Source organism: Empidonax traillii, unplaced genomic scaffold (genome assembly GCF_003031625.1).
Source record: "Empidonax traillii isolate 1590-97213 ecotype Southwest subspecies unplaced genomic scaffold, ASM303162v1 scaffold911:size244615, whole genome shotgun sequence".
Lineage (NCBI taxonomy): Eukaryota > Metazoa > Chordata > Aves > Passeriformes > Tyrannidae > Empidonax > Empidonax traillii.
The window spans coordinates 151,534-169,498 of record NW_020956104.1 but is presented as its reverse complement, the minus strand read 5'-3'; the positions used below and the strand labels follow the sequence as shown (position 1 = coordinate 169,498).

At 48.4% G+C, this 17,965-nt stretch overlaps 2 protein-coding genes across 3 annotated transcripts in view; both read right to left on the bottom strand.

The window, feature by feature from the left end:
* LOC114067407 (fer-1-like protein 4) overlaps nt 1–1,898 on the bottom strand; it is a 35,624-nt gene extending 33,726 nt beyond the window's left edge. The window contains exons 1-3 of the mRNA XM_027902805.1: nt 1,820–1,898; nt 1,685–1,740; nt 657–745 (exon numbers count right to left, since the gene is read on the bottom strand). Coding sequence (XP_027758606.1) covers nt 657–745; nt 1,685–1,740; nt 1,820–1,898 — 224 coding nt within the window. The remainder of the gene's footprint in view (nt 1–656; nt 746–1,684; nt 1,741–1,819) is intronic.
* A 3,741-nt stretch (nt 1,899–5,639) lies between these two features.
* Nucleotides 5,640–17,965, bottom strand: part of CPNE1 (copine 1) — a 36,942-nt gene continuing 24,616 nt past the window's right edge. For both annotated transcript variants that reach the window (XM_027902824.1, XM_027902823.1), the window contains exons 4-16: nt 17,459–17,533; nt 17,232–17,303; nt 16,482–16,565; nt 15,957–16,046; nt 12,658–12,756; nt 11,611–11,697; nt 11,461–11,520; nt 10,943–11,076; nt 10,280–10,334; nt 10,145–10,196; nt 8,111–8,244; nt 6,847–7,083; nt 5,640–6,118 (exon numbers count right to left, since the gene is read on the bottom strand). In XM_027902824.1, the coding sequence (XP_027758625.1) occupies nt 6,002–6,118; nt 6,847–7,083; nt 8,111–8,244; nt 10,145–10,196; nt 10,280–10,334; nt 10,943–11,076; nt 11,461–11,520; nt 11,611–11,697; nt 12,658–12,756; nt 15,957–16,046; nt 16,482–16,565; nt 17,232–17,303; nt 17,459–17,533 (1,296 nt within the window). In that variant the 3' untranslated portion in view covers nt 5,640–6,001. The remainder of the gene's footprint in view (nt 6,119–6,846; nt 7,084–8,110; nt 8,245–10,144; nt 10,197–10,279; nt 10,335–10,942; nt 11,077–11,460; nt 11,521–11,610; nt 11,698–12,657; nt 12,757–15,956; nt 16,047–16,481; nt 16,566–17,231; nt 17,304–17,458; nt 17,534–17,965) is intronic.

The window sequence follows — 17,965 nt, the reverse complement described above, 5'->3', positions numbered from 1 at the left end:
ACATTTTGCTTATCAGAGCTGGCACCTTTCCCTGCATCCTCAGCTCCTGAAGGATGTGCCTCTGCTGCCTTTCTTGCCCCACCACCACTCCTCAATCAGTCATCTCTATTCCAGGCTTTCCCTGCAGTGTTTTACAACTGCTGTAATAGCCACTGAGTTCACAGTGTTGTGTCTGTGCCACCTAGAATTTTAAATTCTGGCTGTCCTTTAAATTCGAATTGCTGTCTTTTGGAAGGTAAACCATACCACCACGAGTTCAGGGCTCTTCCCCATGGGCAGATATGTTGAATTTGGGTGCAGCATGGTCACAGCCACCGTGTGGATGTTCAGGGTGAGAGCAGGTCCCCAGTCTGCTGCAAGTCCTGCCCCTGTAGCTCTATTATTTTGTCTCAGCTGAGGGTTGGATCTGGATCCTTAGGTAGTCCTCGTTACTGCTGGCACAACTAAATCATTCCCCTTATTTAACTTGATATATGCAGCACTGCTGCCCCACCAGAACAACCAGCTCCCTCCCTGCCCTATAACCTGCACCCTGCTCGTCTTCCTTCCACCAAGCTTTCAATAAACATTTTCTATTCCCAGAGAACAATGTAACTAATGCCCAGTATGTCTCCTGCCCCACCTCTGCTGGTCATCCCAAGAACCAAAGGACCCACCTGTTACTGAAAACCTTGCTGCAGTTGTAAACCTTGATGGACAGCATTTCGCCCATGATGAGCTTTCCATAGTGAGGCCAGCGAAAGAGCTGCAAACAAAGGGAGCGGGAAGGGATGACAACTCATTCCCAGCCACACTTTCCCACATCTGGCGGCTCCTTGGGTCCCCTGTGAGGTGACCAAGTCCATGGGCATGACAAAAAGCAGCCTTGGTGGGGAGTTACTTTCCTGCTGGCCAGGCAGACCAGAGCCCCCCCAGCAGCACAAATCAGCTGCTAAAGAAGCCAGAGCAGCATCACCCTGGAAAGAGAAGGATGCTTGTGCCTACTGGAGTCCCTGAGCTGACAGGCTGTGGAATGAGCTAGGAGAAGGTTCAGAGGCACTTGGGGAGAAGAGACCATCAAGGCAGGGAGTCATCTGGCTCATGGCAGAGCTGCACCCTAAAGCTTCAACTCACAAAACCCCCCAAACTGGCTGCTGCTTCTCTTGCCCCCCAGCCCTCTCCACCTTTCCCCAGGAAGCACATTGGCATTGGGATCGAGCAGGGGACAGGTGGGAACCACCCACTGGCACAGCACAGCTGGGCTGTCACAGGATTCAGGGAGGTGGTACTGGAGAGGTGGACGTGCTTCCCAGGCCAGCCCAGCCCTGCACCCTCCTTTACCCACTCCTGTCCCACAGGAATGGGAGGCATCGACCACAGTGACAATCTGGACTTCTGAGGGCAGAAAGGCTTTGGCTTTAGTGTGCCCAGGTTTCCAGGCAGGTTTACCACTCCCCTGAGTGTCAGCTCCTGCAGTTTGTACAGTGAGGGACCCACCTGCCTCCCTGAGCAGAACAGAGGAACGAGGCAGCAGAGATTCCCAGAAAACTGTCATGTGGAAGGTATCCCTGCCTGTGGCATGGCGGCTGGAACTAGACGATCTTCAAGGTCCCTTCCAACCCAAACCAACCTGTGACTTTATGACCGAGACGCTGACCTGTCCCACCCCCGTCCCTCAGGTTCTACGTGTGCCCGGTTCCCTCACCTCCTCGAAGACGGCCTCTGGGCCACAGCGGACCTTCCTCGTCTTCTGGGTGAAGCCTTGAGAAGGAGAGGGGAGGCGTGAGGCGCTGGCAGGGGAGGACAGCCCCTCTCCCTCCCTGCCCTCCCCGGAGCCCACCTCTGAAGCTGAGCTGCACCTGCCGCTCTCCGCGGCCCGGGAGCCCGCAGAGCCTGCGGACGCGGGCGCTGAGCGCCATCGGGGCTGGGGCCGGGGCCGGCAGCGCTGCCCCCCGCCCAGCCCGCTCCGCCCGCCGTGACTCACAGCCGGCTCGCCCAGCCGGTCCGGCCGGACGCTGGATCCACGCCCCGGCACCCACGGCCGGGGGCAGCCCTGGCTGTGCCTCCCTCAGCCCAGGGAGCCTCTCCCGGCTGATGGAGCCCCGCGCTGCGCGGCTCGGGGAGCAGCAGGAGCTCCCCCTTGCCGGGCTGGAAAGGGCAGAAGGGAATATCCCCCTCCCACGGCCCCGCTCCAGCTCGGGGCTGACGCCTGGGGGGGGACTGAAGTCAGGACTGGGAGACACCGGGCCAAGCGCTGCGACGAGGGCAGAGCCCGGCTCTGCTCTCAGCCACCCCAAGCCTGCACCTGCCCCGGCTCAAAATCACGGCTCCTGTGGTTAAAACCCTCCAAGGCAAACAGAGGGAAAAAGGGCAGCTCGCTGGGCCGCTCACCGCAGCCCTCAGATTGGGAGGGTTGGGCTCCCCTGCCATCAGCAAACAGCAGGTGCTCAGCAGCCCCTGAGCAGGGAGCCGGGGGCTGTGCAGCACAGGGGGATGCCAGAGCAGTCGGGGACAGCGGCTGCAGCCCAGCTGCCAGCCCTCTGCAGGACACAGACAAGCACCAAGATCCACAGACACTGGGGCAGGAGCCTCAGCTGCTCCACAGGGCACTGGCAGCAGCAGAGGGAGGAGGGAGAGCTGGGGCACACTGTGCTCCCCACTGCACCCCCTGGGCCTGAGACAGCTCATCTCACCTGCACGAGAGATGATAGGGATGCCAGAGCCCTTACAGAGCACAGATTTAGGCCAGATTAAAGCAATCAAACAATCCTGAGCTGAGCAGAATTTGGAGAGCATTTCTCTCTCCCGAGGTTCTGGTTCTCTCTCAGCAGCCTGCAGCAAACACCCACATGCACACACACCGTACAGGTGCCTCGCAGCAGGCCAGGGTGGCTCATCCAGCTCCACAAACACCAAGGAGTGAATCATAGCTGTTCAATGCCAGCTGCTTCAAAGCAAGCCCTGCGGATATTCCCTTTATTCCCCTCTTGCACAAGCACTTCCTGGAGCACCAGGGAAGCGGTGCTGGAGGCGGTGGAAGCATGTCAGAGCGCCCGGGTGGGAGGATGCAGCGTCATCGTGCAGCAACACAACACTGCAGGCTGGCAGCACTCAGCACCACTTTAGTGAACCCAAACACGAGAGCCCATCAGTTTAGGGCAGCACAGAAAGCTCAGTGCACTGACCCCACATCCAGTCATGGCTGGAGGGGGGCAAGAAGGGCAGTTTAGGCAGTTTAGTGAGACATCCAGACCACTAAAGTATGCTGCTGCTGCTGAGAGGATCCAATACTTGCTCAAGGCTGATCAAAAGACATCTCCCAGTGGAGTTTGTGTGGCTTCCTCAAAAAACCTGGAGCAGTCCCATGAAGACAGTGCCTTTTTTTAGCACAACAGTCTGGGGGAACCAACTGTTTTAGACCCCAAGGAAGGCCATTAGCCCAACCAGTTGTCTGGGCAAAGAAGGGGGATGGAGCCTGATCTCCCATACAGGAGGGAGCTGTCAGGTAGTGTGGCAGAGCCTGGCATGACATGCCACCAGTATTTATTGTCAGATGTCCAGGAAGCAAGAGGAACCCTCCCCGGTGAGCTCCTGCAATGGCTTTTGATTTATACAAAGCCCTAAGGCTGAAATACCTTTGGGGATCACAAGTCCAAGGGTGTTTGTTCAGTCTTAGTCAGGGTAAAGAGACTTCGGGGGTGTTCCCCATGCTCAACACGGAGATAAACCAAGACAGTGACTGGGGTGGGCAGAGCGTGGGCTGGCACTGAGCGAGAACACGTGTTGTGTTCTTCTGAGGAAGGTAACCTGAGCTCCACCCTGACCTCTCCTCTAACTCCAGCGACAGCCATGCCATCAGTCTGCATTCCAGCTACACCCAGGGCAGCACGTGGCAGCAGACAGACCTGCCAGCCTTCCAAAGTGCTGCACTTCCTCTAAAACCTGGTGTCCTGAGGAGAGTCAAGAATGAGAGAAAACTGACAAAATTCTGCCATGCCAGGTCAGCAGCTTCCAAGCTTGACCCTCCCAAGGCTTTTCACCTGGGCCCACATCCATCAGCTCTTGTTCTCAAGTGACAACTGCAGGACTTGTGTCCCTTTTCCTGCTCCCATTTCAGCCATTTATTTGTGGATAAAGAGCATTTCCTCCAAATTCTGTTCTGCTCCCACAGGGGGAAGTAGTTCCTCAGACCTGCCTCTGCCACATCTTGGCCTATTCCTCCCCAAAGCAGGAAAGGTCTCTCCTACCACCAGTGAGTCCAGCACCTGGAAACCCCTCAGCGAGTTTCAGAAGAGTGACTTCACTCCTCAGAGTGCAGACATGGAGGATTCACTCTCTTCCTTTGAGTGGGAGCTGGCAGAGGTTTAAAAAGGAGAGGTGAAATGGGTTTCCAAATATAAACACACACAAAAACAGCCTTAGGTTTCTTGTAGGCACCACGCAGGGAAGGAGAGCTCTGCCTACAGGCTGCAAGCAGCTGAAAACATGAGTAAAGGATGTTCCCCATCACACTGCAGTTTCTCAGAGAAGACTTGGCACAGACTCATCCTGGCTAGCAGTGGTCCTGGCCCCACAGCCCTTCAAGCACGATATGTGGTGGTATTTTGGTGGCAGAGGCCATCCAGAATGACTGGCCCAGTTTAGGGTGAGACTTCAACCCCATGTTCTGCCTTCACACAGGTTTGTAACAACCAGTTTCAAGGCCTGGATCACTGGTGCAGTGTGCCAATGTCTTCTCACCATTTCAGGGGTCATCTGGTAGAACAGACAAGTTCTTCCATAATTTTACAGTACAGAAACAGCTCGTGTTACTGCAGGACAGGGCTCAGGATTCAACAGTCAGTGATTAACAGGGAACAAAATTAACAATGATGGACAACTAGCTCTGCTTTTTTTTGGATCCCACTCAACCTAGGCTCATTCAGATGCTGAAACACCAACAGCCACGCTGCTGGAAAGCAAAAAGAGAAGTCCAGGAAGGAAATAAGAGTCCAGACATGTTATGTAAGTCAAAGCAGATTACTGATTTATGTAACTGGAAGTGATGACCACTTGTAGTGCAATGACAAGCCCAAGTTTACCTCTATATTGAAATGAACCACCAATTCCCATTGCTCAAAGCAGTTGTGCTTCGCTGTCACCTCCAGTCCGCAGACCATGCAATACACACTTCACACTTCTGAGGACAAGGAAGCTCTCTGGAGTTCCACAGATAGTTACTTCTTCATTTTGTAACTTGTGTGACATAATGAAATGACTCAAAGCATCCTCATTTTAGTGTTTCCAGTTGCTGAATTTTTAAAGTCACACTAATGTGACTCATTAATCCCACCCCATCCCGCTAATTAATGATTAATCCTCACTGATCCCCCACAAATAAGCAAAGTGCCATGTTCTTAAGCTGTAACAATGGCTCTAAGCAGAAGCTTATCACAGAAGTGAATTTTGTTAATAGAAAAATGTGATTTAAAAAAAAAAAAAAAAGATAGCAAAACATGGTCACTGAAATTTAAAAATAAACCTCTACATGTAAAAAAATATACTGGCACTTTAGGAAGGCACAACAGGCATCCAACCAACAGTCTTTGGTCACATCCAGGACAGAAGGGTCCCCATTTCCAAGGCAGCTTGACAGAAGAAAAACACCTATCAAGGAGCACATGGCTGCAACACTTCTCCCCTGCAGCTCAGCACCGCAGCAGTGCCATGTGAGCAGCTCAGTGCACTGCCTGAGAGCCAGCAGAGCAATGACACCTGGTGCGATGTGTCACAACCAGACACTGTTGCAAGGTGCAAAACCAACAAGGTCGTTTTTTTCTGTGACAAAAAACTTCCAGCAGTTGGGGGTTCTCCCCGTATTTCCAGCTCTTCCATTTAGGAACAGGAAAGATGAGACTCAGAGCGCAGGCAGGTGAAAGAAGTGGTGTGAGCAGCGCAATCTCCAGGCCCTGAGCACCCGTGGTGTGCCAGGGAGAACGTGGCTGCAGGCAGCTCCTCACCCAGCGGGACAGGCCAGCCTGAATTACATGGCCTTGATTTCCGGGGGCTTCAGGGGGGGCCACCCCTTCCATTTATAGTAGGACACCAACTGCTTGGGCACTTCAGCAAGGACCACCTGGGACAGCGCTTCCCGGGGAGCCTGGGGGAGAACAGGGAGAATAAATCAAACACGGCAGACAACAGATGGGTCAGCCCAGTGGAAAACTCTCTAAGGGAATTCCAAGGGCAGTCCCCACCTGCCACACTCACTCCCTGTTTTAAAGAGTTGCCTGCTACAGCTTTAGGGGCACTTCCAGTCAGTCTCGGTGAGCACTGCTGATGAAAACCACTCGCTGCCACCTCAACCCCAGACTCACAGAGCCTGTACATGGCCCTGACCTGAGTGCCAAACCACCCCACGACCAGCAGTGTCTGTTATTTGGGTGTTCACTGGACTCACTCAACCCCATTCAGTGTGCAAATGGCAGTGCTGGCCCTCGAAGTCAGGAGGAGCCGAGGAATGACAGGACTGCTTTCAACAGCAGGGAAGACTGATCTCAAGTTCAGTCACTCCTGGGACTCAACATCTGAGACTGACAACATGATCTCAGTTCCTTGCCTAAATGTTCGCATCGCAGCAGAGAGCACACCCCCTTTAACCCCACGACAGCCGAGAGGTAACACACGAGATCAGTGATACAACGAGGGCTCCTCGAGGAAAAGCTGCAAGACCGAGAGGGTCTCAGCTGTGAACACAGGGGCAAACATCTCAACCCTCACTGGGAACCAGCAGCACGGGCAGCACTCTGAGCCTCGTCATCAGCATGGTCACTGCTGGGATGTCTCAATGCTGGCTCCAGGACTCCTCTGCGCTTAAAAACAACTTACATTTTTGAACTGCCGGAAGGGCACAAACTGCACGATGTCCCGTGCAGCCGGCTCTCCTGTCACAGACTTCAGGACACCATTGTCTCCATCCAGGAACTCCATGGCTTTGAAATCGGCTGCGCCAACGCCCACGATAATGATGGACATGGGCAGCTTGGAGGCATCGACAATCGCCTGCCTGGTTTGGTCCAGGTCAGTGATCTCTCCGTCTGTGATGATCAGCAGGATATAATAGTGCTGAAAAACACGAGAAAGCCCCCAGTCAGGTATTTCAACACCAAAGCTTACATAACTGAAGGCAAACACAGCAACCTCTTTGCTAAGAAAGAAATCAGATGTTGCTGTGGATAAGACAAAAGAAACTTATGTTTATCCCCATTTTTTCCTATGCCTATTTTCTGTGTGCACTTCAGCTTTCCTCTGTACTAGAAAAAAGATAAAGGATTAAGTTCAATTTATAAAGAACAGTTACATCAACTGGCAAAAAGTACTAGGAGATGAAAAGTACTACTAAATTCACATATACAAAATTCACTGATGGGTGCTGCTTTACTGACTGACATCTCAGAAAGGCTAAAGATATTTATTATCTCTGCAGTGGAACTCAAAAAACCTTCTTTTTTTTGTTACCAATAATTTAAATTATAAGTGTTCTAAGTGTGAGAAACCTCAAAACACAGCAATGACAAATAACATGAGACAAAGACACTCTAGAGATAACTGAGGGCAAGAATACAGGAGCTTTTATAGAAAGAAAGAAGTATCTCACACTTATTAGCATGGCAAAGTGTTTAAAATTTCCATCCTTCTCCAGAAACTAAGGTTTAGTACCTGTTTCTGAAATGAGGAATTGGCATTTTCTAGCAGCTATCTATGGGCTTAAAATGAGGGGAACACAATGAAAATAAGAGAAAACTGAATTTCCAATTCCAAAACACAGGTAACACAAGGGTTACTATTTTTGTGCCCCACTGCTGACAGATTCTTTATTTAAATAGTTAGCTTTCAGTCCAAAAGAAAAAGTAGAGATATTTAACACCCAAGGAAAACTGAGAAGATCCCCCCAAAGTGTTGTGAAGGCTAAAAAATACTCTCAGAAATGTAAGCAATGCCTCTCTGTGGGCTGGTAACAGAGGACCAAACCTGGGATTCTAAGGAGGGGAGGTAACAAACATCGCTCTACTATTCCATTCTATCCCACTGTAAACATGGAAAACACAAACATCAGCCCAAGGCAGATCCCCAGGAAAGGCCCTGCACTCACTGCAGCAGTCCCCTGTTGCACGGAGTGTGCTGCAAACCTCGCCACGTGGTTTATGATGGGAGAGAAGTTGGTTGGCCCGTAGAGTCGGATCTGGGGCAGGATCTGGCGGTAGGCATCCACCACCCCTTGGATCCCTGCAACACAAGGAAGCAAACCTGCCACAAGAGCCCCACGGTTTTTCCAGTCATCATTTTACAAGCATTACCAAGTAAAGGATAACTCACACAGCTGTGAACTCCTGAAGGGCAAATGAGCAGCAAGATAACAGGAAATACAAGAAGCACAGAGATGGAAGCAGTGGACAGCTGCAGAGATCGGATTTGCACATTTCTCCCCCATTCCACATTCCTCACATGGCACTCTTTGTGCCTCTAACATCACAAAGCTCAGGATGCTGGCCTGTGAGTTGGCAGGGCTGACTGAGAGGGCTTTAACTTAGGTCTGAAGGAGGGAGGGGATAAGAGCAGGCTCAGCAGAGATGATCCCAGGGGTGGCACGCCAGTGTTGGGGGTGAAATCCATCGCCCAGCTGAAGAGTATCTATACCCCGCTGACTCTGGAACGTGCAACACACTTCTACTCTTACAGAGATGAGCCAGGAACTCCTAAGGTAATAAAAACCAACAGGAAAAACACACCAGAAAATTGTCTCGAAGGAATTAAGGGCTGTTGCTCTAGGAAGGTGACACAGCTGTCACCCAGCTGAAGTGCCTTCACACCAGCAACACTCAGCACGGGCAACAAGCAGGAGGAGGTGGAAGCCACCCATGCTGCTGGAAACTACAACCTTGTTGCCATCATTGACACTTGGTAACACTGGCCAAATCCCACGAGTGGAGTGCAGCAATGGGTGGCTACAGGCTGTTCAGAGGGGCCAGGGGAGGAAGGACAGCTAGAGGAGAGCTGCTCTCTACATCAAGAGGTGGACTGAGCGTGAAGAGCTGCCTCTGAAGAACAACCATGAGCAGGTCAAAAGCCTGTGAGTAAAAAATCAGAGACTGAGACAACAAAGGGAACTTTGTGGTTGGGGGCTACTACAGGCCACCTGATCAAGGGGAGCCTGTTGATGAAGCCTTCCTGCTCCAGCCACAGGAGGCATCCTACTCTCCAGCCCCTGTCCATCCTGACATCTGCTGGGAAAGCAGCACAGTGAGCTGTGGGCAGTGCAGGAGACACTTCTGGAATGCATGGAGGGCACCCCCTTGGCCCAGACAATCAACAGCCCTCCCAGAGGGACCGCGTTACTGGCTCTGTTGGTCACCAACACAAGTGAGGTAACTGGGGACATGAAGATCAGAGGCAGGACTGTGTTTACCTTGTCCTTTCTACCTTGTCAACCAATTTCCCTTGTTTAATTGCTTATGGTCTAATTAGACAACAAGGTCAGGAGCTCTCTGGAACAGTAACTTTTCCTATTCCTTGTGTGGAGGTTAGACAACAATCTCTAATTCAGGATTCAAATATTTCTGCAACAGAAGCAGCAATCCCTAAGGTTCTTCTACACAAGAAGCTTTTCTGAGGTTAACTAAACAAATCTTTTTTTTTTTTTTTTAAGTCTGACTTTAAATGGTACATATTCTTCTCTGGATCCACCTAAATTGGCCTGTTTCTGTATCAATGTAGCTTCAGTTGCCACTGCTGCTTGCACACTGCTGGTCAAGTACCCCTGGTTTCTAACAGCCTCGGCAGATGGTGGCTCTGGAAGTGTGACCAGCCCAGGCACACTGCTGAGCTGAACCCACTGCCACCTGGAACCCAGCAGAAGTAACCAAGTTGAAGCAACAAAAACTTTAGTACAGACTAACAATCAAATTAAACCTAGACCCCTTCGCTGAAGTCTGCAACACACACCTGCTCTGGTCAGCACCCAGGTGAGAGTAAATCTAGTTTGCCCCATGCCTTGGTGCATCTGATTTTCACCAGTTATGAAATAACTATTTTATATGAAATATAAATAACTCTGTTTATATGAAATAAACACAACTCTTCAAAGATCTGCCCCTCTCAGTGACATTATTAACAGAGGTGTCCTCACCTGGGCAATAAGGGTTGCTGGGGTTGAAGTTCAACGCAAATTCATGAGATACCTGAGAAAGGGGACATGACAAACAACGTCAAAAGGGAATGCAAACACAGACAGAGCAAGTGCACAGTGTCAGGAAGGCCCTACCTGCCAGCTAGGAGGAACCTGAGCTCCAAACCCAAATGCAGGAAACAGCTTGTCCCTGGAAAGAAAGGACAACAACAAGAAATGAGAAAGAGCAGTTCTTTAGTGACTCACTCTTCTGTTTTATTCTAAGAAAGCAGCTGGAGACCAAGACTGAATTCCTGCTGGTACATCATCAAGCTGGCCATGGCCAGGCACCAGGTACCCAAGGGATTCAGGCTTGGGCTTGACAGTTGCAGAATTTCCTTCAGCACAGCCCTCACAGGAGTCCCAGGAGATTTGAAAGCAGCAGGAGAAAAGCCAGACCCCACCCCAGGCTGGTCACAGGACAGAGCAGACAAACATATTCCCACTGAATCAAATAAGACAATCGTGTTTGCAATGCACCATCAGCAACAAGGGAGCAGTGAGCAGCTAAAGCAGCACACAGAGGGACCCAGGGTAGAGCAGGAGCCAAGCAAAGACACCAAATTATGAAAGGCTGCCATTGCCCTCCCTGGCACTGACAGAAGCAAGAGGAAACAGCAGCAGCTCCTTAAGGGATCTCCCCCAAGGAAAGGCAGCCCCTCAGTCATTAAAATGTTACAGGTCTGGAACAAACTATGAGCACTGATCTGCTGTGACAGTTTTGGTGAGGTGACCAGGGCACTCAGGATCATTACATACGTGTCATAATCCTGGACTACACTTCCCACACTCCAGATGGCAATCAGGTACTCATTTATCCCATCTGGGCTGATGTAGTGAAGAGAATCTGGTGAGTTGGGATCTCCATTGGAGGCAGTGAAGTCTACACCCACCTAATCAGTCAAGATGATGGCAGCAAGTCACTGACACATCACCACAAGCACAGAGAAGAACTAACCACATCCAGAAATCCAGCAGATCTACACAGGAGCAGGCACACAAGCCTGCACCCCTTTTCCCACTGGAGTACAGGCATTTTTAAGCAGTAGCAATCCTTTCCCACTGACAGACTGAACCAATTTCTCAAAAGAAGAAGCCTGAGCTCCGTTAAAGTGCTACTTGGTCACAAAAAGTAAAAATATAGTTATCATTTGGGTTTTGCAGACTCCACTGCAAACTCACACTGCATTTGCAGTCATTGACGCTGCCAACAGAACTACACAACCTCAGCGCTCGTCCTGTCATCCACCAAGACAGGCAGTGGGGAAACAACTCACTGTGAAGTTAATCTGGCAGCCTCCCATCACGTAGTCCAGGAAGGAATATTCTGTCTCAATCTAGAGGAACAGACAGTGTTACACCCACTCATTTCGTTATGATCAGGATAGAAAAAAAAGCAAAAAAAAACCCAACAAAAGTCTTCCTACCTTGCAGGATTTTACCCTAATAATGCCAGAGTTTTTATAGCTCTTTTTCTTTTGTTTTTTCTCAGGATGAATGCATTCAAATTCCACCTACAGAAAGCAAGCATGGAAGAATCAAGTTCCAAAATATCTGCACTTACAGCAGAGCAAATTATGGAAACAGAACGGTGTCACACACCACACAATTTCAGAGTTACCCAAATACCCAGCAGAATTCAGAAATTTATTTTAAAAAGGTCTGCAACTACTTTGGCTGCTGTCTGATGAACTAAATGGGATACTTTTGCCACCAGCACTGGGCAGAGGAGGCAAAATCTTGGGTGGGGAGGCCAAAAAAGCCAGGCCATGGGTTCCCAGTACTTGGTTTCACTCACATTAGTTCTGAACTCACACAGGCCATGGAGAAAGGCAAGAACCTTCTACCAGCTTTAGTTTATGGCCACAAACATCAAGCTGGCTGGCACCTGGAGTAGTCTCAGGCTCTGTCCTGTGTGCAATAATACATCTGCCCGAACTCAGGTGAGACATCCCCATGAGAATGAGACGTCAGGTTTTCACTGCAGACAACAGCACCAGCATGGGACTAAATCTATTCTGCACTGGATGGCCAAAGCAAGGTAAGGAAAGTGTCCCTTGGAAGGGTTCTTGCTCTCTGTTAACTGACAAGGCCACCAGAGCACTTGTGAGGGTGACCAGCACAAATAAGCTGTGCCTCTGGACTCTGTAACAGTCTCAACAAGCACTTTTATTTCCCCTGGACTCAGAAGAGGCCAAAGCAGGCTGAACTGCTGAAAAAAGTGGCTGGCAACCAGCAGACAACAGGCTCAAGGATGCCTTTAGAAACAGGAACTGTAACAGAACCCAAAGAAAATAAAGAAATGTAATTCCCACACCATTCTTCCCAGATGCTGGCTTAATAATATAAAGATACAAACAGAAATAATCACGTTTGGAGGCAACACTTCACAGTGTGAGCCCGAGGTCAATATTAAAAAGGGTTTGTGAAGGCCTGGATTGTGGCCCAAGTCAGCAGGGGCTGGGGATGCTCACCGGGGAGCCGGGGCTGGCTGTTTGCATCTGCGCCAGGGTCGTCTGCACAGCACCGATCAGGTCATGGGAGCCATCGCTGTCGTGGTCTGAACACTGCACCTGCAGGGAGAGAGTGGGCATGGACACTGCACCTGCAGGGAGAGAGTGGGCATGGACAGGGCATGGACACTGCACCTGCAGGGAGAGAGAGGGCATGGACACTGCACCTGCAGGGAGAGAGTGGGCATGGACACTGCACCTGCAGGGAGAGAGAGGGCATGGACACTGCACCTGCAGGGAGAGAGTGGGCATGGACACTGCACCTGCAGGGAGAGAGTGGGCATGGACACTGCACCTGCAGGGAGAGAGTGGGCATGGACACTGCACCTGCAGGGAGAGAGTGGGCATGGACAGGGCATGGACACTGCACCTGCAGGGAGAGAATGGGCATGGACACTGCACCTGCAGGGAGAGAGTGGGCATGGACACTGCTCCTGCAGGGAGAGAGTGGGCATGGACAGGGCATGGACACTGCTCCTGCAGGGAGAGAGTGGGCATGGACACTGCTCCTCCAGGGGAGGAAGGGGCAGGGCATGGGTGTCCTGTGCTAGAGGGACCAGCTGCTGCTCCCCAGCCCATCTCCTCTGTCCCACCTTTGCAGCAGAAGTGGGGGTATTGGCCAAACCACTAACTGAAACCCAGGAGTAAAGACACACGCCCAGAGTGAATCTCAAAAATGTTCACTTCCTCGTCATGTTCAAGTATGCACAAGTGAAAATTTTAAATAAAATCTTTCCCTGGTTTAAATGGAAATTATTGAATTAATAAATAAATAAAAATTTCAAAGAAACCTTAAAAAAAAATTCCAACATTCCACAGCCCAGATGTATAAATGTGAGATCATTCAGGACAAGATATGGAACCGGAGCAATGGGAAGAAGCAATTAAAACTTCATTATCTAAGCACTTTCTGAATATGCTCTTTTTTCCATCCAACAATAGCATTGATTTACAAGGAAATTGCAATTTCCATGGAACAGTAAGTCTGCCTTTTTCTGCATCTTATACAGACCAAATGATAAGCACTTCATTAATAACCAGTCATGTTTAAATCAGCATGAAAGCTTCAGAACTAGACAATGTAAAAGAGCAACGCATTTACAAACAAAAATATGCTCTTAGTTGTGGCTTACAGCAAGCATGGGGAGATGGGTTGTCAGTAGCTCCCCACAAAACCACTGGTGAAGAGCATTTCTAATGCACTCCATGCATGCAGAACACAAGTAATTCCAGAAGCAGCCAACTAAGAAACAGCTACAAGCAGCTGGCTGCTCCCCTGCCACACAGATTCACAATCTCTTTCCAAGATTTGCCTTTAGCCATCCAGAAACTGATGCTACTCCAGTATAAACCACAGGGACAGCTTTCTCCTCAGGACAATGGGACAAGATGGGGTAAGGATGTCAAATTCAATGGCTAGATACCTGAATATCTTCCACTGGTGTAAGTGGAAAACCTGTACCAACAGCCAGGTGAATTATGGCCTAAGGTAGCCACCTAAATGGGAAGCAGCAAGTCATCCTTCACTGCCTTAATGGGGAAACCAGATACCACAGTGACTGTGCCCCCTTCTCCCCCTTCATCCTTTCAGAAAACGGTTTTGCTTTTGAGTTACCTGCCATCAAACCTACGAATTTGTACCAACACCCACAAATTTCTATTTTGCTGTTTTGCCACTTCTATTTGCCACATTTGCTCTTTCCATTTAAATAACCACGGGGGTGAGAGGCTGCTTTCACTCGCCCTTATTTTTAACACAACTGTCACGAAGATTAGGCTGTGTCACAGATCTGAGCTGTTCTTAACACAGCACAAGGAGAACATCACTCTGCATTGCAGTGAAGAAAGAATTATCATAATACTGGGCAGCATCTGATCAAAAGATTTATGTCCACGCACACATTCCGTGCCTAATCCTCACACACAGCTGGCAAAGCTGATGTTTAGGGCATACACCAGAATGGCTGTTCCCACTGTGTTGGAGTTCAGGTTCTCCCTTGACCAGTATTTCACACATAATTGCTCCCACGGGAATTTTTTGAAGCCTCAAACAAGAGGTTCATAGGAACAAATGCCAGATGAAAATTAAACCACCACTGCAATTATATTCTTTAGTGTTGCTAGTGAAACACCTGCCTGTCACCCTGACTGACTGACTGACTGCCCCAGCCTGGTAAGGACAATCCTTTTTCACAGCTGCACTGAGAAACTTTAACAGACTATTTGCACATGCATCGAGAATTTTGGCTCAAATGGACTAACGGCAAAAATCTATCCTTTTGAAGAAGCAGATCACTCCAAAGTGAACTTCAAAGCACAGAAAGCTTCTGGAAAACAAACAAAGCAAAACAGCAATACAAATGTTTTTGGACTACAGCAAACACAGCCCCAAATAACAAAACAAACCACACCATGCCAGTTCTGGCAAACATGCATCTCTCAGCCATCCCCTTCACACATCTGCTGCGCCTTTTGGACCCAGAAGAGTTTTTTCTGACCTAAGACGGTTGATTCCTCAGCAATAAAAGCTCGTGAACACCACTCAGAGCACTGCCACCTGTCAATAAGCCCAGCATACCTGAACACCTATTTCCAGGTTAATAGCCTCAGTAATTCTTTGGACCTGCCATACTGCACAAGAAACAACATTAGCATGCATGCTTTTTGCTAAACCTTCCAGACCCAGCTTCCAGCATGAGACTTCTTCAAAGACTGGATGAAACAGGAAAATTCTGCAAATGCAAAGTATTTAGGTGTTGGATAAGCAGAGAGGAACTATACTCACACAGAACTACCCACTGATTTAAATGCCTTTAAATTAGCAATGCATTGCTTAGAAGAAAAAATAACAAATTAAGTTGCTATCAGACAACACCTGTGAGCTTCCCAGTTAACTTAAAAACAGTGGTAGAAAGCCACAAGAAAAAAAAATATAAACCAAACAAGATACCACCACTGAAGCCCAACCTGAAATCCTGGACAGAATAGTGAAAAGAAAAACCAGTTATAATTCTTCTTGTGACTAATCCTTAGAAATTGTGTCACTTCTGCATTTCCTGACTTCTCAGTTTGAAAACTCATAATATTTTAATACAGACATCATACTTAACAGAATATGATCACTTACCTGCCACACTATAATTCTAGGAAGGTAATCTAAAAATTAAAATGTGACTAGACAGCCTGATAACTCACAGTCAGCATCAACAGAGAACAGATGACTTGCAACAACAAACAAAGAGGATTTCTGAAGGCTGTACCTTGATAGGTTTATTAAAATCTCCACCACAGAACGTCTGCAAGGGAACACTGAACTTCCTCCAGCACGGATTTAGGTTGTTCTTGATCACCTTAAAAAAACATCAGCATAATGTCATGTGAGGGATGCAGCAACGCAATCACTAAGAAATGTGACGTGAGGGCTCTGCGTGGCGAGCAGGGAACAGCCTCAGTCAGTTCAACCCTGGTGGGTATCGAGAGCCAAGCAACAGCTCTGCCAGGAATTAAAGACTGATTTCAGGGTTAAATTCAATTTTAGAGCCAAGCCAACCTAACAGCTCAACACCACAAAAAGGGAGGAGGGTCACTCTTCTCACTCAACAGCTTCACCCAGTCAACAGGCAGCAAATAAACAATTTACTGCAGGCTCAGTTAGTAGAATTCCTTTTTACTGGGTGCAACTTTCTCTGCAAATCTGGTGCAAAGCATGACCAGGAGTGGGACTCCCACTCCTAGTAGGAGTAAACTGTCTGATCATCTCAGGAAAAACAGTGTGGAAATGCTACCTCTGATCTGTACACGAGCTGCCACATTCCAGCATCACCCTGCTTGTAGAACTCCAGAAACGGATCGGATTTACCCAAGAAATCCTGCAAACAAAAACCCAGCAGAAGTCATCAGCCTCCTACATTTTATCCCAAATGAGTAAAGAGTTGGCTAATCAGTACACAATACTTCACACAAAGCACAAAGTCAAACAAACTACACATCTGTTTTCTTGCCTGGCTTTTATTTTTCTCTTTTAAACTGCTGCACTTTATAAATCATCAGAATTTATCAGCTCCAAGCCCGCCCCCTCAGACCACGTTTGTCACTATATAAATCACATCACTTTGCTGACAGAGCAGGTAGGCCACTAAATCCCTGGATTGGTCTTTGGCTTCAAATAACAATGAGCAGCACACCTAAATTTTCACCTTTTCTTCTTTAATGAAAATACAGAAAGATCAGTTTACAGCTACAGTACTCAGTGGAGAAAATTATGTACTGAACTCTAGTAATATACAGAAGCCAAATGAATGCCCCAAAACTTAAACCTGGCAATCGAGTTTCCAGTTTGACATTGTGTTTTTCAACACCAAATTGTGTCTCCAGTTTACTGCACTGTAAGTAACAAACCACAGCGAGCCTTTGCTCACACATGGATTACTGTCTTAGCTGAATATCTGCAAACACAGAGAGGTTCCTGGACAAAAGGCACAAACTCTTAACTACTACAGAAGCATGCAATATAATTAAAAAAAAAAAATCAATACCTTTTTGTCCAAGTTTTGGGCTTCCATTTCTAGGTACACAACCCTGGTATCTTTAATCTCCTCTGCTGAAATCTGTGCCACAGAAATTTAGGGGTTAAAAAAAATTAAACAAGAAATCAGAGTTCTGCTCGTACTTTGTCCATGGAAGAAACTCTGGCACACAAACCAGAAATGCCACTTTGTCCCAGCCAATATACGAAAGTTTTTCACACAAACCCCTTATTTACCGTAATAGTGCCCTTCCCTGCTGGCTTTCCCCGCTCCAGTTCCAGCGGTCGGGTGAACACAGAGCTGGACACAACCTAAGGTTAAAAGACAGGTAATCTAAATATCAAGTTAGACAAAGGGCAAAGAATTATTCTTCAGGTGCAAAATTTTCAAACTCTCCTAAAAGTTCTAAGAAGATTTAAATGCACTGCTGACAGTGACAGACATCAGTTTGTGCTCCTGAATGGCTACACAGTCTGGAAGTTATCTTCTCTCCCTATCCAGGAAACACATCTCCAAAGTTAACTGTAAGATGCCCACAAACACATCTCCAAAGTTAACTGCAGCCATCTATTTTTGCTGCCTCTGTGACACAAGAGGCACTGATATCACGGGTAGACAAAAAGCTACAAAAACCAGAAAATAGTATTTAATTTATCGAGTCTTTCTTCAATAATGTGAGACCTGCTTTTCTTCTCCCACCTCACTATACAAACCTCTCCTCAGGAAACAAGTACAGAATCTCC